Below are 27483 nucleotides of genomic sequence, written 5' to 3' on the forward strand. Positions count from 1 at the left end.
ATATCACCACCGTCACCTTATAGCGCCACCATCGGTTGGTACACGGTCACGATCACGATGTTATGGTCCTTGTGCCTAGCGGAAGAATATCTGAGTGGGTAGTATCTACCCAGACGGGCTTGCAGATAGCATGTAAATTTGTATTTTTTTGCGATTCCAATCCTTATATTACTAAGAGATCCTGTAAGCGCGAGCGTCACACATACAAATGCACCTCGCACAAGCCACGACAACCAAGTTTTCAGGTCTACAATGTTGATGTTGTATTTAACATTAAAAATCAGTAAATAATACGTAGAATATGTAAAAATTGATGAATGCCGGTGTTTGCGCTTGGGCGACAATATTTTAATTAAATCGAGATCCCATCAATAAATATTGACTTCACTGTATTTAAACAAAAAGAAATGTTACTTGTTTATAAATAAACGTGCACCATTAACCAGTTGCACTTATAATACCCGACTGAACGAAATTCAGACCCAAACTCGTTAAATATTTATTTATGCGAATGTGTCATGACTGATAAATTTATTATTAAACATATAAATTCACCAAACTCTTTATAACTTGTACGATGTATTCGTTTTTTTTTGTTTTATTTGGGATGAGGTTTTCAAAAGTGATGCCAAATAAGATAGGTAGGTAATTGTGTGTTATATTAAATGTATGATATTCTTAATATAATTCGTTTGTTGCTATGTTAAACTGGTATGCGACGACGTATTGATTTCTCATTTTTATTAATGATATAATAAATATTATTTTAATGTGTTGATCTTTGATTAGGATGTTTGATTGTCTGTGACCTTCATACGCTTTTTACGACTGACATTTTTGTATTAATTATATATTCATTATGAAAAAGTTAAATTACCATATAATAGGATAGATTATTATGTTATCGAATTAATAGTCTAGTTTCTTATATTAGTATTATTAGTTAGAGCGTTATAATGATAAAAGTCATTTTATGGTGCTTACGTCATGGACTGTAGACAAGACCTTTATTAACTTAATTTAACTAACAATAAATCTGGAATCTTACAACATACGAAAAATTATGTATCGAGGCTCGTGTCGTTTTCATTAACAGTTGTATGTTAAAATATAATAATATTGAAAATTTAAACAAAAGAATCAAAGTGCATACTATACATCTATGAAATAGGTAAGAAATTAATATAATTATATTAGGTACTTCCCCTATTTCGTATTTTTTAACAGGCAACTTCACATTTAAGCCGCATAATCGTTATATTATATTTTGAATGCTGATATCAAGAGTTATTTAAAGAATCTTTGATTCTACGAACTAGTTCTTGGATGAACACCGACTGCTTAAATATCATATAATTAGTGAAAAGTTAATTATTCAGATAATATAATAATAAAAATAAATGTTTATTATTATCACATTTATTTCTGTCAAACTTCGTTATTTAATGTTATCGATTGGCAATCTTTAGACCAAACTCATTGAATTATATAATGTCTAAAAATATCAAGACAAATCGACTCTGGCTAAACATATTCGTGCTGTCGCCAATTTACTCTAGAGAAGACTTACTATCTTTTAAACATCCGAGATGGCCCAGTGGCTAATTTTAATCGACAAATACGTGTTCAAGTTCCGGCAAGCAGCATCACATGTTCATGTGGTTAGTTTGAATTTATTGTTCATGTCGTGCTCGACAGTGAAATAAAAATCGCGACGAGGCTGGCTCTTATCTACGAAACTGCATTAGAGCATCGTGTGTAAAACATGAAATGATTTGCTATTAGTTTTCAAATTTATTGTATTTTTTTATTAGTAATTATAATCAATAAAAATTGTTAGACTCTATATATGGATATTAAAATTGTAATTTATAATGCGTCTATGTCAGTAAGGTATATCTTCATGCGTTATCATCAGAGAAAAACGTTATAAATTATTCTTGTCTCACGAGTTTCGGTTTATTAATAGATTTAAGTTCGTATTAACAACAAAAACAAATACATATCGCTTTATAGAAATCAATTCAAAAATTAATGATTTAACGTTAAACTTACATTACCGTGAATACTTACGAGTATACAAAGTTTACAGCCCGTTTAGTAAACTGCTATTCATTCGGTATGCGACCTGTCATCTCGACGAATCGTACGCTTCGTACCAGACGTCGAAGAATTGTTTTTTATTATTAGTTGTTTGACAGCATCCGTATCCGATAGTATTCGGTATATCTTAAGACAGTGTGAAATATATTATATTTAACAAAATTATTAATTATAATTATTAATTAATAAATATGACCGAGCCTTCCAATAACCGTGCGCGATCCGAAGATGTTTATCAAGAATTTGAAAAGTTCAGTAGTTTTCAATTGTTTCAATATATATTAGTATGTTTACCACTTGTTACGGTTTCTATGATGCACGTTAATTATATATTTGTTGCTGAAGACGTTGAACACAGGTAATTAATTTGTTTATTTTATTTAAAAGTGTTAATATATTCTAAAATGTTATGTTGATCAAATAATTATCTGAAAAGCTTAATTTTAATACAAAAATATAATATTTATTAGTGTATTCTGTATGTAAATACGATTTTGAATTACTTTAATGAAATTAATTTTAATAGAAAGCAAAAAATAAATTAATTCTACTTTATACAATAAGGATATATTAAAGCGACATTTTTATGATTGGTTAGTTAAAAAAATCTGATATACTTTTTGGGTTTCTTATTCTTATTTAAAATAAATAAATAATGTATTTTCCTACACTTTCAAATTTGTGTTTCACGTGTCAATAAAAGTCGTATAAGTTTAAAATATGTTTCTCTATTCGATTTATTTCATGAAAAGCATGAAACTTGTTTTAGTCATAATTTGTATAGGGTGAATTTACAAATTGTAGTTGTATCACTTAACTTAAGGCTCTACGTTCGTTGATGTGATTACATTTATATACAAAATTTAATCCTATTTTTTCCACACTCGACTGTAATTAAATACAATAAATACATAAAAAACATCATAAGAACCCTTTTTAAAATCTAATTTTATTTGATACATTACGTTGTATTTTTATTATGATTTTAATTATTAGGTTAATTAGAAAATGTTTTACATAACGATCAAGACATTATTTTTTTATAATTTTTAAAAAAAGTCATTTAGTAGTTGTAATAAATTACTACTTAATAATTGTAATTTTTTATATTATTTATTAAATTTTTAATATTTAATAACTTCATACACTTTATTAAAAAAACACAATAAATTCAAATCATTGAAATTTATCTTTTGAAACGGTAGTTAAATTACATTATCATTAAATGAATCTTTTATGTTAAATAGATTATTGTATTTGTATAGTCAAGTCAAGGTTTTATTTTAGATCAGCTGACCAAATATTACTTTACCGACCTACGATTATATTTGAACCTGAAATAGTCGAAATCTCGTATTGATCATGGCCTAAAACATTTAATATACGAAATGGACCTGTAAATTTAGGTAACGATTTTCGACTTTTACTTTTTAATTTCTTGTGGAACCAGCTTTCGCCGGAGGTTTTTCCGAACCTATACGACTTGGAAGCCTTTAAGAAAAGAGCATACTAATTCCTTAAAGGCTGGTAAAGTTATACAATCTTTATTTTGTCCTATTAAATAAAATCTGGTTATAACAAAATTGCTTGTGAAGTATAATGGACAGCATGAAAAGTTTATAACCTTGTTTTAACATATTACGTATAACATCTAAAAAAGTTGTAACAACCAAAAATGTGTTTTTCCGAAACGTTGAATATCAACACCTAACCTACGTATAATTCGTAAATTGTTAATTGAAATGTTTAACCCTAATTCAGAAGTAGTCTCTAGTCGTATAGGCGTGCAGTCACTTTCAAAGTCAACAAAACATTCAATTTTAAATGAAGTCATTATCCCGGCCTGTTTATAATAATTAGATTTTTTTACGTTCGTACTTTCTGACAATAATACGAATTTTTGCTGCGAAATGCTACAAAATAAATGATTAGTTATTTTATTTCTCCTTAAATAAGAATAAAGATACGATCTTTGTATTCTTTACAAACGTCTTCAAGAATTTTTAGAGATATTCCGGTTCTAAAATCGAGCGGATGACGCTCAGGAACGCTTTGCACGATCGTGTCTACCGTGCATAATGCAATGCCTTTTTACCAAAAATATCACATTTAATAAATTATTTTTCTTATAGAAATAATCATATAAATTATCTCCTATCCTTATTGGTTTTCAAACATTTCCGTTAAAATGACGAGTAATATTCGTCACTCTGACTACTATTGTAAGACAGTATATATCTACTGTTACACCATTTTTTAGCATTTCCTGATCATTTAGATAGAGCAAAATGTACAATGTGAAATTTAGTCCATTCGTATTTTTTTGCACACTCATTTAACTTTGATAACCATAAATCGATACTATGATTCTTTAAAGATGGGTGAAATTCCGGTAACTGTTTATAATAATGCAGTAAAGTAATCCTCAATTATAATGTTTGAAAAAAAATAATAGCTAAATCAATTAAGTTAAGCATTGTACATGAATAATTAAAATGATATGGCCTCACTGAAGCCCGCTCTTGTCCAACAAACTGCAGTAGAGCATCATTCTCTATGAGATGATTCTGCTATTAGTGTTTCATTTTGCTTTAACGAACTTTATAAGAAATTTAGCCCCTTGGAAAGAACGTTGCTTAGGTGCCACCAACGACACTTACATGTGGCCACACAATGTCAGATATTCAAATCACTGAGCTACAATCACTAAATGTACAAAACGTTAGCGGTCCTGATGGAAGACTTGCTGCTGAAGAAGTGTGCAACAGAGCTGTTTTTCGTACGCTCCAGTTGTCTCTTTCTACAGATGTGTGCTAGAGGCTTGGAGAGAAACTAATGTGCAAACGGTTCCTAAAAAGGAGACCGGTCTGTCCCAGCCAATAGTTATCACCTCAGTACTTTGTAAGGTAATAGAACGAATCTTAAACAACTGATCCATTACCTAGAAGATCAAAATCTAATTAATGGTCGTCAGTACCACTACAAAATAGTCCACTGGTGATAGTGGACTATTTTGATCGAAATCCGTACTTCTAGCGTACGTTACACACCTCTGGGGTGTCGCTTGTCAATCGCTGTATCGAAAAGCGTGGGGATTCGATAGCTGTCAGTCTCGATATATCCAAGGCTTTAGACAGAGTCTGGCATAGTGTTTTTCTTTACAGCTCAGCTCTGTATCTAGATGGCCTACATAAGCGTAGCCTTCGCGTTCTAGTTTTGATATTTCCCCCCACTCTTAATTTATCAAAAAAACACAATTTTCCCTTGTACTAGCCCTCTGTAGCACTAGGCTGGTGATACAAAGCAAAATTACTGGGTATTGATGTTCGCTGCGACCTTAGTCCAAGGGTTCATATCGAGGTTGCTGTCAAAACAGCCTCACAGAAATTCGGTGGTCTTGCATCGAATGAAGAGATTTGACATCTTTTTTTCTTCAATGCGCCGATAAAAAAGGAATTCCCTACAAGAGCATGTAATCTCCTCTTATAGACCGGGTTCCTTCAAACGAGGCGTGAAGAGGCAATTTGTGGGTCAGCAGAGTAAAGGCGACTAGTGTGGTTATTTCTTTCTGGTTGTAACGACCGTCTCCGCGCTTAGACTCCTCTACCAGTTAACATCAGGTGGAGTAGAGTCACTTGCCTACCCGGAGAATAAATACAAATATATATAATCAGGAACAATTATTATCGTAGTTTATATATGGATATGAAAAGTGAGACCATGGAAAATAAAATATTGTAATTTATTATGCGTTTATGTCTCTAAATGTACATATGACTTCATACGTTATCATCGGAGCAAAACGTTATAAATTATTCTTGTCTCACAAGTTTAAGGTTAATTAATATATAGAAGTTCGTATTTACGAAAAGAAAATTAGATATCACCTTATCATAATCAGTAAAAAGCTTATTGATTTAACGTTAAACTCACAATACTGTGAATGCTTAGAGTTTACACAAATTGCAGCGTAATTTTGCAAACTGCTATTTATTCATTTGGTATGCGGCCTGTCATCTCGACGAATCGCTTCGTATCAGAAGTCAAAGAATTGTTTTTTATAATTAGTTGTTTAACAGTATCCGTATCTGATAGTATTCGGTATATCGTAAGCCAGTGTAAAATATATTATTTGTAACGAAATTATTATACAGTTGTGAATTATCGTAATAAATATGACCGCGACTTCCAATAACTGTGCGCGTTCCGTAGATATTTATCAAGAATTTGAAAAGTTCGATAGATTTCAATTGTTTCAATATATATTAGTATGTTTAACACTTGTTACGGTTTCTATGATGCACGTTAATTATATATTTGTTGCTGAAGACGTTGAACACAGGTAATTCATTTGTTTATTTTATTTTATAGCGTTAATATATTTAAAAATAATATATAGATCAAATAATTATCTAAAAGGTTTAATTGAAATAAATTTAAATGACTTAAAAAAAATACGTATTTTCCTTAACTTCAGTATTGTGATTCACGTGTCTGTAAAAGCCATTAACTATAAAATATATTTCTCTATTCGATTTATTTTTCACGAAACTCGTTTTAGCCATGACTTGTATACGGTGCATTTGCAAATTATAGTTGTATCACTTGTATAACTTGTATAACTTGTCAAAGGATAAACGTACCTAAGTTTTTTGAATAGATAATAAATTAAAAAATATATTAATTATATATTAAAAATAAATATAATCTATTTTATATATCTAATTATATATTATAATTATCTATTATATATCTAACTGTACTCGTATTTTTTCCACACTCGGCTACAATAAACTGCAATAAATACACAATTGTACTGGGGACTTTTTTGAAAAAAAAAAAATTATTAATTTCTATAGAAAATGTCTTTTACATTTTTAATTTACATTTTTTACGAAACGATTAAGACACTAATACACTATGTTTTATTTTATTATATGTATAAAAACATTTAGTTGTAGTAATAGATTATCATTTAATAATACTTACTATTTTTTTATTTGTTTTAATGTACAATAAAAAACACTAGAAATTGACATGGTAGGTTAATCTTTCTGTAACCATTAAATATTTAGAATATTTTATTCGTCATTAATTAATGTTTATGTTTAGAATTTATGTTTAATTTTTTTGCAAATCCAATAAAAATTTGATAACAAATTTATCATAAGATCGTTGTGTATGATGAGGTAAACTTTGATTTTAATGTGTAAAGAAAAGTATATTATACCTATTGGTAATTTTATCAGCTTTATAAAAAAAACTTAAAGCATGCGTAGTTCTTTTAATTGATCGGGTAGAATCGGATCCAATAGGAGGTCTTTACAAAATCCCGATAGTGTGTGTTGTAATTAACAATTTGTTGCTATCAATAATTAATTATTAAAGTGACGGCACTTTTGACAAAGTAACAAAATGATGCTTCGTTTCGCAGTACCTGGAAATCGTATTCGCTGCATTGCTTCTATATAATTTTTCGATGCACCATTTGCCCTTTCTTTTATAATCTTTTACTGTTTAGAGAAGGTTATTTGATGTCACTCAGCAACACCACAATCAAGATCATATAAAAATCCACAAAATTATACGAGTTCTATATATCAACTATACATATTTGAGAGAAAAGTATACCAGTCTCTAAGGAAGGAGTTCATATTGATTTTCACTTTTTTGGGTATTTACAAGTCTGTTGCCTCAATACTACCTGAGGCACCGGTTCTCAATGAGGCTTCTGCCGACAAAAAACGGCAAAAAAATACCGTAGAACCTTTTTTAAAATTCAATCCTGTACTTAGATATATCGAAACTCTAAAGTGTTTTGTATATTTTATGAAATCAATTCATAAATCTGTTTTGTTAATGTATATAAATATATATTTAGCTAATTTATAATCGATGGCATTTTATTAATTAAAATAACAAATTCATGACATTAAAAATATCATGAATGGGTTACATTTATTAGTTATTATTTACTATTATAGTCGACTGAGATTTCGAGTTTATTATTGGCATTTATGTTCTATATAATATATAACAAAAAACATTGTTTACTTCTTAGGACATATCGTATTTATGATAAAAAAAATAACCATTAATCATCAATTTAATACTATATTTTTAAACCTAAATCTAGGTTTTAAAATGATAAATTTATTGTTTGAATGTGTAATATTAATTTAGTTTCAAATAAAGTGCGATAAAGTTCAGTATTGTGCAAACTGCTACTTTCGAACAAATATTAAAAACCATAAGGAAAATAAACAACTTAAATTAATTTTTAACATCATATGATTTAGGTCGATATTTTGTTTTTGCATAACATTTTTTGTATTATTAATTTTATTCATCGTGTTATAAAATAAGTACATAATGACCGTTCTGTTCTGTTCACGTTCTTTAATATAAAACCTTTTTGTTACTGTTCGTTAGATAGAGTACCTAGAACTTGTTGTTTAAACATAAAAATATTGATTGAATAGTTGTTCGTTAAAGGGGTTGTTCGTCAGGTTTTAGATAGAAAAAGTAACCCATTTTGTTTCTCGGGGTTCAAGTCTACTTCATACAAAATTTCATCAATTCCGCTTTAGCGTCTCAGCCCTGAAATCGTAACAGACAGAGTTACATTCGCGTTTATAATCCATATTGTTCCATACTATTTATAATATTATAAATACGAAAGTAGCTCTGTCTGTCTCGCTTTTACGCCAAAACTACTGGACCGATTTAAATGAAATTTGGTACACAAGTAGTCTAGAGCCTGAGAAAGGACGTAGTACGCTACTTTTTATTTGGAAAAAAGTGCTGTAAAGGATTGAAAAGGGGGATGAAAGGTTGTAAGTTGTTGAAAGTATTGTCATTTTTAGAACTAGAAGCATAAAACTTATATTTTAGGCTGTACACTTATAAACATCATATCATGACACACACTAACGAGCGGAACACTAATTTTGGAAATTCTACTCCTAAAGGGGTTGAACGTTTGTATGGAAGTCGTCATTTTTTAAGCTAAACATATTATACTTTATTTTTGGGATCTGATTAAAAATGATTAAATACTTATTTAATTGTGCTAGATATTCGACCTCTAAGGGGTTTAATAAGGGTCAAAGACGTTTCTTATATAGGTTCGTCTGGAATTCATTTTTGAAGTTAAAAGTATGAATCTTTATTTATGGGCTACTGATTAAAAATGAGTAGGCAAGTATTTAAGGAGCCGAGATGGCCCAGTGGTTAGAACGCGTGCATCTTAACCGATGATTTCGGGTTCAAACCCAGGCAGGCCCCACTGAATTTTCATGTGCTTAATTTGTGTTTATAATTCATCTCGTGCACGGCGGTGAAGGAAAACATCGTGAGGAAACCTGCATGTGTCTAATTTCAACGAAATTCTGCCACATGTATATTCCGCCAACCCGCATTGGAGCAGCGTAGTGGAATATGCTTCAAGCCTTCTCCTCAAAGGGAGAGGAGGCCTTTAGACCAGCAGTGGGCAAATTTATAGGCTGCTAATATAAGTATTTAAGCGTTTCTGGATATTCCACCCTATGGGCTGAAATACACACCAATGTGGTATACAAAGAGGTTTTACATTAACGTAATATTTTAAGTTAATTTGTAAATATATTCATATTCTACGCGAGCAAAGCCCCGGGTAACAGCTAGTATTAGTATAGATGAAAAATTTTCCATTAATGAATTAAAATTTAATTGAAGGCGTAATGGCTCAATGGTTTGAGCACGTGACTGGTAATTTTGTATAATAATATGCCACACTGTGCGTCCACTGACCTTTTCCTCAAATGGAGAGGAGACATCAGTCTCGCGGTAGGACATAAACCGACTTTAACTTTTTAATAGAAAAAAATACTCTAATTTATAGGTTTTATTAATTTAAATGATGTATTAATTTAAGTATATAATAATATTTACCTGTAATCTATGAATCGGTATTTTCAAATTTCAATAAGAACGCTGTTAAAATATATCATTTCTGCTACTGAGTTTTGTTTGTAAATAAAAATTTTAATGTGTATTTAAATGTAGCAGTAACCTCAGGATGAACATTTAAGTAAATACAACAACATAAAATTCACGCTTGTCATATTAATAGTCAAATATTCTCGACATTAAAATAAGAAAAAATATCAATATATCAATAGACGTTTGACGCGTGCCGTGTTTGATTAATTAAGTGTTAAGAGTAAAAAGAATAGAAGCTATAAAAAAAAAAAATGTTCGGTATGTGTTATTTTTTGGCGCCACATCAAATAATTTAAATTGTTATGTCAATATCGTAACCGAGATTGATATGTACTAGTAGTTTATGTTATTCTCGACCTTTGACGTTTCATAACTGGTAATCCATATAAATCGAAATAAATTTGTATATATACACACTCTTATCTAAGTAACTAGCAGTCCGAAATGAATTTACTTTTTGCTTTTGACTGACCAGTTTATTGAGAAAGGAATAGCCGATACCCATAGGTTGTAAAGTTTCACGCTACGACCCCAATAAGCGTAAAATTACCCTTAAACGCCAAGAAATCTAGCTAATTTTACTATTAAATATTTATTTAATGTGATGCACTTAGTTATGTATTCTATATGTATTGTGTAACCTGGGGAAAGCTAGTTCCGTATCCGCCAATATGTGATGTGTAATAAAAGTCTTCAAACGATGATTTCACGTATCTTCGTATCGTTCCTTCCATATGGAATCTTATAAGCTTATATAAGTTAACTTAGAAAGAGATTCAATAAACACGAACTTGTTTTTTTTATTATTAATTTCATGTTCACTGATAGACGTCCTGTCATTGTAACTAGATAAAAATCCGTTCACAATAAGGTGAAGATTACGCATAACACGTAAACATTAACCGAGTGGATAATCTTCCTCTTTAAAGACTGACTAAAGTGTAATGCAAGTTCACCAAAATCAATAATAATCACAACAGTTTTTCCTGTCAAGTTTACTTCATTTATATTATTTTTTAAATGATAACTAGTTAATTATTCTGTGTTAAAACAGCTCTATAAATAAAACAATTGTAACATTTCCATTTCTCATTTTCATCAATTGACTTCAATACGATTTCAATTTATACCACTTAAGAAATATGTATGTCCATGTGAATCAATTATGACTGATTTCGTATGTAACATGTACCGAAATTATAACAATAGATCAGTAACATCATTCCATTTTATTATGTTAACTATCAAACTACATTCATTTGAAATAAAATATTAGAAGTATAGGATATAAGGAATATCAACGACTGTTCCAGATGTCTGGTGTCAGAATGCGAAGGTGCAAAGCCGAGTGTAGAGATTCCAGATTGGTGGCCGAAAGGAGTGAATGCCAGGTGTTTGAAACCGGTTGTAGATATGCAAAAATATGACAAAGCAAACCAAACATGTTCCAATAACACGTTTCTAGAGATATTGGAAGAATGCCACGAGTGGGTTTATGAAAACAACAACTCCATCGTTGCTGAGGTAAGTTTGGGGTGAACACAATTTTTTTTAATGAAAATGCATAAATTTCGCAGAAATCCGTTTTTATTAACATTTGGGCTGCAGGTACGTTTAAAGTTCGAACGCTTCTCATCATAATGAAATGTTATGTGATATGTAAATCATGAGCCTGTTTTGAAATGAAAAAAAAATGTATGCGAATAGTTTTAATGTTAAGGTAACGAGGTTGAATCTGATTCTTGTATATAGGAATTAAAAATATAAATAAACTTAATCTCAATTCCTCTAGTGATGACAAAAATAGTGTGCCAATATTTATTTACTATTCATTGTTATCGCATATTGTCTCATTAAACTTACAGCAAAGGTTAACTATGAGCAAGATTGCTTTATAATCGGTAGCGAAAGGTAATAATAAATTGGAACTAATATATGTATAATCACACACATGTGTTTATAATTCATCTTATTCTCGGCGGTAAAGAAAAACGTCGTGAGGATACCTGCATGTGTCTAATTTCAACGAAATTCAGCCACATGTGGGTAACCCGCATTTGAGCAGCGTAGTGGAATATGCTCCAAACCTTCTCCTCAAGGGTGAGGAGGCCTTTAGCCCAGCAGTGGGAAATTTACAGGCTGCTAATGTTAAAAAAATATATATATATAATCTATATTTAAGCAAGATTTTCAAGCAATTCACACCAAACAGTATATAATCACTGTTTGGCGTACCCATAGTGGGTGCCCGACACACGTGATAGTTTTACATGAAACTCTTACCGGTTTAGAAAGTGGATTCGACCGAAAAAGACCGGCATAAATGAATAAGTACGTAACGCAAAATAATTTCTGTAGATGCTTTCGCGTGTTTATACAGACTTATTATATGCACACATAATAATCATTATAAGATTACACGACGTGAGCTCCTTTAAGTAATTTCAGTATATCGTTTTCCTTCCGTTGAGATAATATTTAATTGCAAGTATTATAAAAAGTATTTTGAGACCGAGATAAAGGGATTTGCTAGTATTATTAATAAATAGTAATTGTAAATAATTAAGTAACATTGGTTTTTCAAATTCAAACAAGAACATTGTATATGTCAAGGGCACTTTATGTCCTATTTATACTAGTAGACTGTAGGCTCGTTTTATATTAGCTGTACGTCGCACCTTTGTAAATAGTCCGTACAAAGTCACACCTTCCGTTTCCTACCCTTAAGGTTAAAATGTTTATAAATTCTTAGTGAGCGTTTACGTCGTGATAACTATGCTAAATTTTAAGTCAATCGCCCTTATATTTACGGAAATCTCGCGATGAGTCAGTCAGTTATTTCGCCTACTTATATATTTTATGTTTGTATATGTTAATAACTAACCGGCTGTATGTTCCAGTTTAAAAAATATTAACATAATTATTGATACAATACAATCAGTACAGTAACTAGTTTAATGTTTAGATACGAAAACGTAGACGTCGATAAGTTTCTGCTAACTGGCAGGTATATAAAAACTACTTAGGTACAATAATTCTTATAATTATATTTTCCCTAATATAATATAATACTTGGTGGTAGGGCTTTGTGCAAGCCCGTCTGGGTAGGTACCACCCACTCAGATATTCTACCACCAAACAGCAGTACTCAGTATTGTTGTGTTCCGGCTTGAAGGATGAGTGAGCCAGTGTAACTACAGGCACAAGGGACGTAACATCTTAGTTCCCAAAGTTGGTGGCGCATTGGTGATGTAAGGAATGGTTAAAGTCAATGCCATTGTCTATGGGCGGTGGTGACCACTTACCATCAATGGCCCATTTGCTAGTGCGCCTATCGATTAAATAAAAAAAATAAAATATTAAGTCAGTGAATATAACATTCATAGATATTAACCATGACATGTACTTACTAAATATTATAAAATAAAAGTTGCCCCGTCACGTTTGCCGTCTGTCTGTCTGAGCGCAATAAACTCAGAAACTATCGAATGGATTGTATCGATTTCACCAATGAATACATGATCAGGGTTTATGTATTTAATTTATAAATGTGTTGTGTAAATTCACTGAAATATCGCAATGATTGTGGAAGATGTCAAAAAAAAAATTACTGGGAAATCGTGTTTCGGCGAAGCTACTATCGTAGCTTTGGAAGTCTTATTAAAGCAGTAAAGTGGAATAGTGTTGTAGTGACTCATAATGTAGTAACTGCCTGTAATGTAACCAGTAAGTAAAGCCCTCTTCTTGAGCTATTAACAAATCCCATCTAGCAAATCTAAGATTTATTTATATTTACTCTGCCTTCGATTGGAATTGGGTATATATTTGGTACGTTATAAACATTTTATATAGACACTTATTCTTACCGCAAGCAGCCGTGACGTTTAAATAGTCATAAATAATCAGGTTAAAAAAACTCCAGATAAATAAATAACGAGAAAGAAGTATTTGTGTTCGATCTACGTCATAAATACTTTGCCATGTACCTATTTAGAATATTTGGTTATTGTAAAATAATAGCAATTGGTTGATAATCTTGATTTAATAATTTTAATAATATTTTTCTGAATAGGATTTCTAAGGCCGTACTCATCATTGACCCTACCAGGCTACCGTTAAGTGATTACATCATTTGATTGCTTTATTTATTTGAAAATCGATTAAATGACAGCTAACGCATTAAATCGACTACCAATGTACAACACTCTCCTTTTCATCGTTATTATTAAGACAACATACCTGCAAGCAACTGAATACATCGACTTAAATAGCAACAGGTATCAGTCTTGCCATAATAGTTTTCTTTTTGTTTGTATCTATAATAGCCTTAATAGAACGAGATACACAAGATAGACACTCAAAACGAAATCATTTTCGCGTAACACGAGGAATATTATGCGCAAACAGGTTGAGGTGGGAATAAATTGATTATTTTATGACAGTGTATTAAGCCTGTTATATAGCTGAAATTAGAAAACAGAATAATAAAAAAATTCTCTCTTGATTATACTTTTCTAAAAATATTACAATAAATACTTGTATTATGTTCGTTATTTATTATTAATAGTGTTTTAAAAAATAATTCATGTTTAACCACAAAAGAACACTTACGGTTTATTTGTTGTTTTTTTTAAATACTATGATGTTTTTTTTTCAGCTCAATTTGGGTTGCCAGTCGTGGAAATCGACTCTCGTCGGAGGTATACACAATGCCGGAATGGTTGTATCAATGATAATCACGGGGTGGATAGCTGATAAGTAATAATATAGATTTTACAACTTATTAAAAGCTTTGCAAATATTATACAATACAAGACCATTATTATTATGTTATTATTTAATATGTTATTCAATGTGTGATTTTTTTTTAGAATTGGAAGAAAACCCACTATTATTATTTGCTCAGTTGGTGGTTTAGTCGGCTTGTGCAAAATATTCATCACTAATTTTTATTTATATCTTGGAGTCGAATTTTTGGAGTCGGTTCTCGTCTCAGGACTTTATACGGTTGCTGTTGTCTTGTGTAAGTACAATGTATATATAATTTTTTTGTATGGTGGAATAATAGAATAGTACCGGTGATTTTGTATCTTAATGATTTTGTAATTAATATCACATATTTTTTTTCAAAACTTATTTGGTGAGTTTATTATTATGATTGTTAAAAAGCCCAAAACTATTTTTGTACTAAGATAGCTTTTTATGAATACTGACTTATAAACGCTTGATACACTTATAAAATGTTGACACCCTGCATCGAAATGTTATAACAAATTATTTAATAACATTGCATTGCAAAACCCCGATGTATGAAGCATTTCAAATTTTAAAAATACTTCAGTTTAAGTTTTTACTTGTTTTTTTTTTTCGTTACAGTAATAGAACTTGGTGGAGATTCAAAACGAGTATTGGCTGGTGTCATTTTTTCGTATGCAGTTTACGTTGGAGAAGTACTATTTGCATTCATAGCAATGGGTTTGAAATATTGGAAGCTCCTGATCATAGTTGTATATGCCCCAACGGTACTTTATGGTTTTTATGCCCTATTGCTCAAAGAGAGTATAAGATGGCAAATGATAAGAGGGAAGTCAACAGAAGCTAAAAGCACGTTGAAAATAGTTGCAAAAATGAACAAGTTAAAAGTAACAGGCAAAGAAATTGACGATATAAGCGATGAAGAGCTACGCAAAAAGTTCGATGTAGTAGTACAAAAACAGAAAGAGACCATTAAAGATATTCTAGCTTCGAAAGAGACAATGCTACGTTTGTCTGTCACGTCTTTCTGCTTTTTTACATCAAGTTTCGTGTATTACGGTCTAATAGTACATTCAGTTTTGCTACCTGGTAATAAATACATAAATTTTGTACTATCATCATTGACAGCTTTTCCTGGAGATTATTTAGCGTTTCTATGTTTTAAAAAGTTTGGGCGAAATATATCTTTGAGGTGTGCCTATATTTGCTCTGCGTGTTTCCTTATTGCTCAAACTTACACCCCTGAATGTAAGTATTTATTAAATATTAATAAGGTTTTAATTGTTTTGCACAATAGAGACCTATCATACATATATAATTATATGAGAAACTATTTTTAATTTCTTCATTTATATTTTTGCAGCTTTATCCTGGTTGAAGGTGGCGTTATTTTTATTTGGAAAGTTGGGAGTCGCATTCTGCTTTACGGGAGTTTACACGTACAGCTTAGAATTATTTCCGACTAGTGTTCGGGGGACTCTCGTTGGATGTGGCAATACAGCAGCTAGGGTTGGCAGTATGTTGGCGCCACTAACTCCTCTATTGGTAATATAATTTATTAAAAATATGAATATACAATATTATATATCGTGGTATACAAATAAGAATTAGAGTTATTTCTCATTCATTCTCAAGTAAGGCAATGATGATGACTTTTTGTTGCCTCACCACGTGTCACCAAGTGAGATGTGAGATTTTGTTCGATCACCCTAATGTCACGTGAGATTTATTAAATACAATATGATTAGTTTTATTACAAATAAGTTTATCTGTGCTTGATAGTATTAGATTTAGTAAAAAACAAATTGCTCAATTCTTTTTAAGTAAAGACTTCAAAGAACGCAGTCTAGAATCAAAGTCAGAAAATCTAAAATAAACTACTAAAATTCGTAAAAGAACATTTCTCATTCAGTCCACGGAGACTCATGTACTATGATCTCAAGACTGACTACTGGAATCAACATGGCCTTTTAATTTTAAGTAATATTATCAAACATAAAACAATACATGATATTTGGCGAGCCACTCTCCTCCAATTGAGATTGCGTGGTGTATGGTTCGAACCCCCTCTCTAATCACTTCACGTAATTAATGGAATCTTATTTTAATACAATGTTATATATGTCGTTGTTGAAACTCTTGTTCTATTAAATCTGTTATTTTTTTAAATACATACTAATGAGATCGTCTGTCGTGTTCTTTGAATATATTTCTATAAAGTGCTTAATTTACTCTTTTCAGGTGAGCGAGCTGGACGCTCTACCGGCAATCCTGTTCTCTTCAACCGCAGTTATAGCAGCTCTTCTACTGACATTTACACCTGAAACAAAAACTCTGCCATTATTTGACACAATTGCTCAAATAGAACACCACAAGTCTAAAGTTATGACACATTTATAAATCTGATCTCTTAATATATAATATTTAAGTATTAAAGTTGTATAAATAAGAACATTTTATAACAGTTGTTTTTGTGACGATATCTTCTGATGAACCGCAAATATAATAGTTCATCGATGACGATTCTTAGATTAGCTTACTTTAGTATTTATACAAAGTAATAATTTAAGAAATAAGTACTATTTTTAATTATATAATTAGTATTATTGTAAAAGATATAATATGGCTTTAAACGAATAAAAATGCCATTGTTTTGAGTTTGAAAACTGTGAGTTCACTGAGGAATATCTAATCAAATAAATTGAAATTTATTTATTGGAGTTATGAAACTTTGTAAAACAATTTAGTATGAAAAAATATTCGATTTTATAAATGATTGTCATTTAAAATTCATTTACTTATGGTAAAATTATATTTTGTCAACCTTTTACCATTTTAATGTTATAAGTATGACAAGAGTTTATAGTTACACAAATTGCGAATATCCTTCTATTAATTTTAGAAGAAAGGTATAATATTAAAATACAAAAAATAAAAAATATTATATAATTATCATTACTGAGTTATTGAGTCTTATTTAACTGTTTATTTACTATATACTTTATTATTACTACATAGTCCTCCGGCATAGACCGTACTCTAACTTAGTCTTCTAGAGCTCTGACAAATATTATTATAATGAAGACACCGGCTATATTAGCGTTGGACGGAAGTTATTCAAAGTATGTATATATCGATAATGACATCTCTGAAACAACTACCGCTTCCAGTTCCACGCGTGTCTAAGTTCCGATCGGATCCCAGATTAGACCTGATTTGTTAACTGTAAATTTAAATAGATTATTTTGCTTATACTAAAAGTGGCTATCTAATAAAAATATAGTATTAGAATATGCTATACATGTATGTAGGCGTTACTAGGGGTCGCTTAACAACTGATGCTGGAATGGCACTAACTTATATATCGATAAATTACATAATGCTTTGCTGTGATTTATCCAAAGCATTCGATTTTGTAGATACGAATTACGCTGTGAACGGTGAAGAATCTCGTTGCTTCATACTTGTATCAAAGACTTTAACAAGTGTCTCTTAATAGAATAAAGTCTTCTTAATTTGCACTAAGGCGTACCACAAGGATCAGTTTTGGCTCTTTTTTTAATTTTTATTGTATATTGTATTTTTGCTGATGATACCACACGATACTTCATGATGACAGAAAATTAGCTAACAATGACAATTTAAACAATGCATTATCACTGATATAAACTTGGTTTACAAAAAATTATGTAGTTCTAAATACAAAAAAGGAATAATGCGTAGGTAATGTTACCTAATGTAAGAAAGCGAAATTTTAATTTCAATTTAAATGATAGTGATCTAAATGTTTCTGATACTACAGCATTTTTAGGAATCACTTGAGACTCAAAACTTCAGTGTAATCCTAAATTATCTTTGGTTGGAAAAATTAGACAACTAACTGTTGTTGATACTCCTCGGCTGTACTTTAGTTATTTACGTAGTATTATGTCATTTTGCTTTGGTGTAACGCTACAGATATTTAAACTGTATTTATTTTGAAAAAGAGCTGGTTGGTCTATTTATAATCTTGGAGCCGAGTAACAATCATTGATTGTATAGATACGACAAGGAAAGGTCAAATTATAGCATTTAGTTATCGACTTCGCAAAGATAATGTGACCTCTCTAGAGTACGTTATTCGTTTCTATAAAAAAAAACACAGCAATTTTAAATGAATAAAGTTTCATATAGAAAAACTTTGATCAATAAGGTTTATTACTCAATACAATATTCAATTAATGATACAAAATCGTGGACTTAGTATTTGTGGATTTTTAAGGAGTATATATAATTTTTATTATATTTTATTGACATAAAACACGTAAACAAAGCAAAACAACAAACAAAGGAAACAGTAACAACTGAGTCTGAGACAGTAAGTTCCAAATTTAATTCAATGCTGTAACATGACCTTTAGAATATAAACAATTATTATTATATAGATATATATATATCTATATAAATGCAGTTCACGTTAATGGTAAGGTCACATATATTATATATGTGTGGAATATTAAATACTACATTAAATATATACATTCACATAAATAAGCAAAAAAGAGTAGCGATACTGTGTATTATTATCGATCTTAAAATTCTTATGTTTCTAAACGTTTGTGAACATTGCAAAAAGTGACAAATGACGTTGGACTATCGCAAATTCTAACCTGACAACTTGACAATTAACAAATTCGAAAGAAATTTTAATTCTATTGCGATAACCTTTAAAAAAAATTATTTCTCGTAATATTTTTTATAATTTTACAAAAAACTACAGATTTCTTTAATACAAAAATAATTATGGAAGGATTTGAGATAAGGATATCTAATAGCCAAAAGGTAAGGTACCGGTTTCTAGATGAATATGTACTTTTTTTTTTCTATAATTTAATTTTCTTTAAACCTTTTTGTACAGGGAAAGGGGCTGTTTGCAACAAAGCAATATAATGAAGGCGACATTATTTTAGAGGAAGACCCTTTAGTGTCTTGCCAATTTGCTTGGAATGCAGCCTACAGATACTTAGCATGTGATCATTGCATGAGGTTTATGTCTTTTAATTTTAAAAATAACTCAAAACTTTACAATTAATGTTTGAAAATATTATTATAATTCAATTCAAACATTTTGTGTTTATTCATGTATTAGCATCATTATTAATATGATTTTGAGAAAATTTTATCACTATTTATGATTTTTTAGTACTCAGATTATCATAGAAATATAAAACTATATAATTAATTACCAAATGAATAATATACTCATTTGAAACATTTCAGACCCCTGGAGACACCGGAACAAAATGTAATACGTTTATCAGGCAAACCGGATATTTTATTGCCTCATTCCAATTGCTTTGAAGATGATCTGTTAAACATTACGAGTTGCAACCAATGTGGTATACTGTATTGTTCCGAAGAATGTAAAGTGAACTCTTTAGCTATTTATCATCGTACTTTGTGTTATATACAGAATGATGCTCATCATCCTATAAATTTGCTTATAGAGACATGGAAGTAAGTTGATTAATCTAATGAATATCAAGTATATAATTATGTGTATTTAATGATGTAATATTTTTTTTAATGAATGTATTAAAATGAGACTACAGTTACAAATCATTTTTATCATACAGAAGTTGCATTGTATCTGCTCTGTAATATTGTTAATGTAATAATATTTTTCAGACAAATCCATTATCCTCCAGAAACAGCAAATATAATGCTTCTAGTTAGAATATTGGCATATATACAGCAACATTCCGATCCAGCATCTGCTGCTGCAACAATCAAACAATTTTGTCACAGAACTGTTAATGAAGATGCGGAACTAGTCCACAAAGTATTGGGTGATGAGTTTAGTAGTCAGTTGAATACTCTGAGGGAAATGACAGCAAATGTTATTAATGGAGAATATATACAAGAGGTAAGCTATCAAGCAGCTGTTATATTTTATTTTGTGGTTGGTGTCTTAATTGCCCAGCCGTAGGACATTTATTGTTTTCTTTATACACTCTCAAGATATAAATTATTAATATCAGGTCGATTTGAGAAGACCTAACTGTTTCACTAAAAGAAATTGATTGATCAAAGTTGTTGAAACTATATTATAGGGCCTATGATATATTTAAAAATAATAAAAAAAATATTTTAAGTATATTGAAACCTGAAATTATTTCATATTGAATAAGGACAAAATGGTGATCCGTTTCTAAAAACCGAAATGTAAACAGATCTTTTGAGATACAAATTTATTATTTAGTATAAATCAAACATAAACTTTGATAGATATTATATATTCATAAAAATATTTCCTATATTTGTATTAAAGTAATGAATACTATTTAAATATGTGCTATTTGTTTTTATACCATATTTTCTTACATACATGTTGACACTGTAATGATGAGTTGTAAATATTTTCAATAGCACAAAAGTAACCTTTAAATCCACACATAAATACAATTCTTTGTAAACAGCACTGTACAGGTATTTATATTCTAAAAACAAATATTAATTTTATTCTAAACATTATTTTTCAGTTCCTAACTCCTGAAGGATTTTGTTCTCTGATGGCCTTAGTGGGGACTAATAGTCAGGGCATCGGCACAAGTCCCCTTTCACTGTGGGTCACTTCGGTGTCACAGTTGACCATGTCAGATGATGAACGACAACAACTTGATATGTTTATCGATAAACTGTATCAGTATGTTGAAGAAGGTGAGATAATTTTAGTTAATTGAAAACAAAGTTGTATTTTAGGTTAAGCTAAGAAGAATTAACACAGTTGTTCAAATCTCGAAATTATTATACAACTATAAATGTTAGTTGTATAATAATTTCGATTAAACATTAAATTAAAATTTTTGTTATTTCTATCATTAGTCATAATGCAAAATATATACTGTATACCCAATTTTTTATGGTAGTTCATTTATAATGTACATATATTTTAATACTAATAAGGTCTCACTTTTTTTTCATTACTTTAAATGTTTTATGTGTCTATTAGCAGTGTATGTCAAGCATCTTGTGTGTATCTACTATATACTAATAACTGTCTGTCTACTATAAATGGTAATAATTGTACAAATATAGTCTTGGGATTAGTGTTAGTTATTCAGGGAACAATTCAAAATCTATTATTCTACTACTTGGTGGTAGGGCTTATAGGTCTATACTCAGTATTGTTGTGTTCCTTTTTGAAGGGTGAGTGAGCAATTGTAACTTCAGACAATGGACATAACATCTTAGTTTCTATGGTTTGTTGTGCTTTTTTGTTGTAAAGAATGGATAATATTTCTTACGGTGCCAATGTGTATAGTTGATGTTGACCATTGACTATCTTATAAAACAAGAAGAACCAAATAGCGTAATGTAGACAATTTGGTTCTCCTAGTTTGAGAATATAAACCTAATATGTATGTATTCATTATTATTCAAATAAAAATGTAAAAATGGAAATATAGAATAACATTAACAAGATTCTTATTGAACATACATATGCATATAGTAAGATCCTATTTTATTTCAGAATCTGGTCAATTCTTAAATACAGAAGGCTCTGGATTGTTCCAATTGCAGAGTGCTTGTAATCACAGCTGTGCGCCAAATGCTGAGTCTTCATTTCCATATGGAAATCACAGGATACAACTCAAAGCATTGAAACCAATAATGCCAGGACAGGAAATATATATAAGTTATCTTGATGACTGTACTCTGCAAAGATCGAGGCATTCAAGACAGAAGGTTAAAGAATAAATATTATTTTTTATTAAATAAAAGAAACAAATATGATTTGAATTCGAATTTGGTGTTAAAAAAAATCTAAAATTATAATGTGATTCTTCTCCATCTTGAATGCATAAGGCTGCATATCTCATAGGCATGGGTTAGGTTGTACAAAAGTATTTGGGTTCAATAGTTTTTGTTTGTCAAGCAATTAGATCTTCTGTCAAGTAATTAGATCATCTGTTTTTAAGTAGCTGGCTTTGCTATTTCCTTGATTCACGTAAAGCTCAAAAAGGTCCTGCCCCTGATCTCTCGATTCTAATCCGATCATTGTTGAGGGGTTACTTATATTTGTGGCAATACATGTACAATTTCATATATTTTGTGCTATGGGTCATATGTCAAAATCGGTCAAGGGGCCATCACATAACAATCAGATAATAGTATTTATTTTCACATAAATTGCAGTACCATTACAATATTAAGCTTCTATGAGAACAGTGTAGACTGAAGATAGTAATCATAAAATAATGATATTGAATTTGTATGCATAAATTATTATTTCAGGAATTAGCAGAGAACTACCTGTTTATGTGTTGGTGCGAACGCTGTAGTTCTCAAAGTTCTGAGCCAGATTGTACCAGCGAGGAGGATAATAGTGAAGAAGAGATTGATGCGGATGACTGATGTTCTAACTTCCTTGCCCTGTGCTTGCTGGGCATTTAAGACTCTTGTGACAACAATATTTACTATATTTTTAATAATTTAATATTTTCCTTTCCCAATAAGTGTGCAACATGTAAGACGTTATACAATCACATTGCTCTTAAGGGATACATGTGTTGTGTATAAATAAACACCAGTTATTCTACTGCCAAAGTAATACTTATTATTGTGTATGTGTGCCAATAAATAAGTAAGGACTATAAAATAGATTTGTAATAGACTAGATACCATAAGGAGTCTGTATCTCAAGTAGGCCACATACTTGCCGTTCCTATCTGATATTATCATGTACACAGTTATCGAATCACTTTGGATTTTTAGATCTTTCAGTAAATTCATTATTAAGTACAATGTTTTTTGAACTATATGAAAATTATGTAAAATATTTATAAAAAATAAAAAGAAATATTATTAGTGAAAATATTTTTAAGAATAGTGTCGCTATTATAGTTTTGAAAAAATGACACAATTTTTTCATACTATTTAATAAACAGGCAGTATCTAGCCTACTACAAATATGTAACAACAGGAATAAGTATTGTCCTTGTATTGATGAGCGAGGTTTGCTCATAATCTTATCTGTATGTCCGTTTATAGTCCATAAAAAAGAAAATGTCTATTTTATATACATACTACTGTAAAAATATTGTAAATGTATTCATAAGCTTTTGTGTCTACTGCTAGAACCTTTAATATGTTCCTTGGTAAATAATATTATTGCCCTAGTTTTTTTTATAATATTTAGATATATCAATGCATTTTGTACTTTTAAAGATAGGACTTTGAGATTTTTCGTGCAAATACGTTGTATATAATAAATTCTGTAGGATCATATATTTACACGTTTTTTTAAAAACAATACTATTAAATGGAAAGCATAATCAGCGATGAGAATGGGACCTTTTGGAACTGTAACACGCGCGATAGCTTGCCAGCGGTAGTCTCGGCAAACTCGCGTCCATGCTCGCGACATATTGTTCCTTGTTTGTCTGTAGTTTTTCTTTTTCGTATCGTATGAATGTTTTAGTGATTAAATTATAAAAAATGAATCTATGTACCAATTGAAAAAATATATTATCTATTCCAACCATAACCGGAAAAAGAACAAATAAACAACATTTGATAGCAAATTGTCGCGATATCATTGGTTGAGAGTTTGATTAATCTAACCTATATACTATGGATTTGCGAAAAAATGGCGTTTTGATCGTCGACGAAAGTGTAATAGTGTTGTATTATAAATAGATATATTAATCATAAACTCTTATGCACAATATAGCTGAGCTATTACAAATCGCATGAAATAGGTAAATAAGGTTTGTTTATCTTTTTTCCTACTTCGATTGGAATAGGCTATACATACAAACAACTTTGCTTACGTTGCTATTTTTTTAATTTTTTTAACGATTTACTTTGACAAAGTTCCAGCTCATTCTGTCATCGCGGATTATACTGTATGTTTATAAATTAATCATATCAATTAGCTTGGGTGCTTATTGACTTGAATCACAGTTAAATATTTAATTGGGACAATATATCAAGATAAATATATGCACTTCATGACCTTGACCTTAACCCTCTTCCGTTCATAAAACAATGTCACGCTGATGTAATATCCCTTTGCGATACGAACTTGTTTCATGTGTAGTCCCGTGAGGGTATTTATTATAATCTTAGTAATTCTAATAATGAGTATAGAGTAGTATCTTAGATTATAAAACAAGGGAGAAATAGTGCGCGGAATTATAGTGAGCAACAAAAGCGAATACAAATTCAAAATCCGAACGCTCCATCTGTCTTTTGTTTTATAATTTGGGGGTAGTTATACTATATATATATAAAGTCCACTCTTTGATTCTGTAAGTTTTATTAAATAAAAATTATATTTAAATTGTGTATGGAAAGTAGTGCAAGATTTACGCAATTTTTTTTTGGCAAAAATACGGTGTACTTGAGCTGCGTTTCCATAAAATGAATTGGCTACTATTGTGTTGTCAACACTTGTTGATGGTGCAACTTAATATAATTTAGGTTGTCAACAAAAAAAGCCACGATTTGTAATCGTTGGTGATTACACTAAAATTGACAACTATTTCAGTGGAAACGCACAATCAAATAGAGTAAGATTGTGAACTTCATCAATTGGAAGCAAGTTAGAATTGGCTAGGATCGAAATTTAAATTTTTAATAAATAAAAACTTAATTCGTTTTAATTTAGATGTAAGTGAATATTGTACAGGTGAATACGAATTTGGCATTTGGCCTAAAAATGTAACGGCCTAATTATATTAATTAAAAAATCCGTCGTCATATTAAGTAATATAGCTTACGTTTTATTCGTTTAAAAACATCAAGAAATAATAGTGTTATTACGTCATAGATATATTTAAACGTTTAAGATTTAATTCATGTTATGATTGTTAAGCCTAAGTATTTGATATTAGATCAGAATTAAATGCATTTTAAATGGAATTATTCCTATTAAGAAAGGTGTAAAGTCATTTATTTTGTTGCCCAATACATAATGCATTTGTACAATTTATGGCGTCGATTCGCTTTAAATGTATTTAAGAGTATTTCGTATGTATATCTGAAGTCCTCCTAAATGGCTAGATCGATTTTCATGATTTGTTTGTGTTTTTATGAGTTGTATGGTTGGTTAATATACCAATCAATGTTAAAAAATAAAATATTTAATAATTCGCGATCAAATGACAAATTTCAGAAAATGTGCAAGAAATATAATTAATATAAATTATGTATGGCTTCTCCATTTAATATTTGGCTTGGCTGTTTAAACAGTTTCTGTAATTGTGTAGTTTAACAATTCCTTGACTGGAAGACAAATGTTGCCTAATTAAATATATTTTCAATTGCATCGAAGTTAAATTTCTTTTAGCTAGCTTTTCTCCTAGCTTTAGTTTTTGCATTACATGGCCATGTGATCGAACGTCACGGCGTATTATTAATCATCAGGTACCGACGTATCACGTATATAGACCCACTAGTTGTTACCAGCCCGCTTCGCTTGGCATTAAGTAAAAAAACGGTAGGTATCAAGCGAATTCAAAAAATGAATACGTCAATTAATCATCCGCTCTATGTATGTATATATATGTTGGTCGTAGTCTCATATGTTCATCAGTTCAGTAGCTTTTATGTGATTGATTATTATATATAAATAATTAGTCTTCTATAAAGTTTATTTTATTTCAAACAAGATACATTAGAAACATATCCAGTATAACAATATATTGATATAATGAACTTCATTCGTGGTTTGAATAACTTTGAAAATGTTATGTACAAGCAAGTGTACCGTATAATGGACATCTCTAAGTAAGAGCCGGCCGGCATGTAAGGTGCATAAATTTCGAGCGGCTTTTTTCTGAATTACTGGGTTTTTCATATTTTGAATGGAACATGTTTTAACAGAGATCGATCATTCAGGTCAAATGTGACACATTAATTTCTTACTTATTACCTTGGCGATAGATCTTGTTTCTTTAGAATTTATATTCACATTTCTCGTTCTACTTTGTGTTCGTCAGTATTTTGTATTATTCGAGTTGCATTTTCGTATTTATCGAACTGGTCTTTTTTGCACTCGACGAATTCAAGGATTCCAATACAAATTTCTTGAAGCATTCTTGGCAAATGCAGTCTGCATTTTGTTTTTAACTTCAATCGCAATATGGGATTATTTTTCAGTTACGAAACACGAACACATATCGTTCTGTATTGTTTTTAAAAAATAAAACTATACTAAATAGGTACTTATGTGAATTAAGGGGATGATAATAGAAGCTTAAATCTAACAACCTGCACATGTAAATATATATAGGTACGAATGTACAACTTACTTACTTTTTTTGCATAAAAACCTTTTCCGGAAAAATTTTCGCTCTTTCTGTATCGGTAATTTTAAATGCCTCGAATATCTTCTTACGGATGATTTTATGACCATCCTTGGCAATATTTTTCTTATAAATATTCATTGTGTTTTCTGTATATGTCGAATCTCGGAGATGTCAAAAACATGTTTTTATAAAATACAAATAAAATAACACATGTCTTTAAATGCACATTACTAGTTAATCGTGTTTACAAAAAAGTGTGCACTAAATTACTTTGCCATGTGCCATGGGTAAATTAACAGGTTCACAAATTAAAGGTGTAAAGTATTCAATTCTGAAATGCTTGACA

At 30.2% G+C, this 27483-nt stretch overlaps 2 protein-coding genes across 4 annotated transcripts; both read left to right on the forward strand.

Moving 5' to 3' along the window:
* The first annotated feature begins 1619 nt into the window (after nt 1–1619).
* LOC125066781 (organic cation transporter protein-like) lies at nt 1620–17366 on the forward strand. 3 transcript variants are annotated; one of them, XM_047675050.1, is made up of 7 exons: nt 1620–1661; nt 11400–11610; nt 14744–14844; nt 14958–15109; nt 15463–16089; nt 16205–16386; nt 17083–17363. In XM_047675050.1, the coding sequence occupies exons 2-7, from the start codon at nt 11500–11502 to the stop codon at nt 17239–17241; spliced, it is 1332 nt and encodes a 443-aa protein (XP_047531006.1). In that variant the 5' UTR covers nt 1620–1661; nt 11400–11499; the 3' UTR covers nt 17242–17363. The 3 variants fall into 3 exon arrangements, with proteins under 3 accessions (XP_047531006.1, XP_047531004.1, XP_047531005.1); XM_047675048.1 differs by lacking the exon at nt 1620–1661 and adding an exon at nt 2287–2461 and having other exon boundaries at nt 17083–17365; XM_047675049.1 differs by lacking the exon at nt 1620–1661 and adding an exon at nt 6279–6445 and having other exon boundaries at nt 17083–17366.
* Nucleotides 17367–19496: 2130 nt separating this feature from the next.
* LOC125066974 (histone-lysine N-trimethyltransferase SMYD5) lies at nt 19497–26406 on the forward strand. Its single transcript, XM_047675315.1, has 7 exons — nt 19497–19662; nt 19739–19866; nt 20101–20337; nt 20509–20746; nt 21363–21540; nt 22355–22569; nt 23119–26406. The coding sequence occupies exons 1-7, from the start codon at nt 19624–19626 to the stop codon at nt 23236–23238; spliced, it is 1155 nt and encodes a 384-aa protein (XP_047531271.1). The 5' UTR covers nt 19497–19623; the 3' UTR covers nt 23239–26406.
* The last annotated feature ends 1077 nt before the right edge of the window (nt 26407–27483 follow it).

The sequence above is a fragment of the Vanessa atalanta genome, chromosome 10 (genome assembly GCF_905147765.1).
Source record: "Vanessa atalanta chromosome 10, ilVanAtal1.2, whole genome shotgun sequence".
NCBI classification, from domain to species: domain Eukaryota; kingdom Metazoa; phylum Arthropoda; class Insecta; order Lepidoptera; family Nymphalidae; genus Vanessa; species Vanessa atalanta.

Bases quoted from the DNA above. Each gene is read 5' to 3' on its own strand.
- LOC125066974 (XM_047675315.1), top strand. From the start codon at position 19,624: ATGGAAGGATTTGAGATAAGGATATCTAATAGCCAAAAG. The intron at 19,663-19,738 runs GTAAGGTACCGG...CTTTTTGTACAG, and splicing joins GGATATCTAATAGCCAAAAG to GGAAAGGGGCTGTTTGCAAC. The intron at 21,541-22,354 runs GTGAGATAATTT...ATTTTATTTCAG, and splicing joins GTATCAGTATGTTGAAGAAG to AATCTGGTCAATTCTTAAAT.
- LOC125066781 (XM_047675048.1), top strand. From the start codon at position 2,295: ATGACCGAGCCTTCCAATAACCGTGCGCGATCCGAAGATGTTTATCAA. The intron at 15,110-15,462 runs GTAAGTACAATG...TTTTCGTTACAG, and splicing joins TACGGTTGCTGTTGTCTTGT to TAATAGAACTTGGTGGAGAT. The intron at 16,090-16,204 runs GTAAGTATTTAT...ATATTTTTGCAG, and splicing joins TCAAACTTACACCCCTGAAT to CTTTATCCTGGTTGAAGGTG.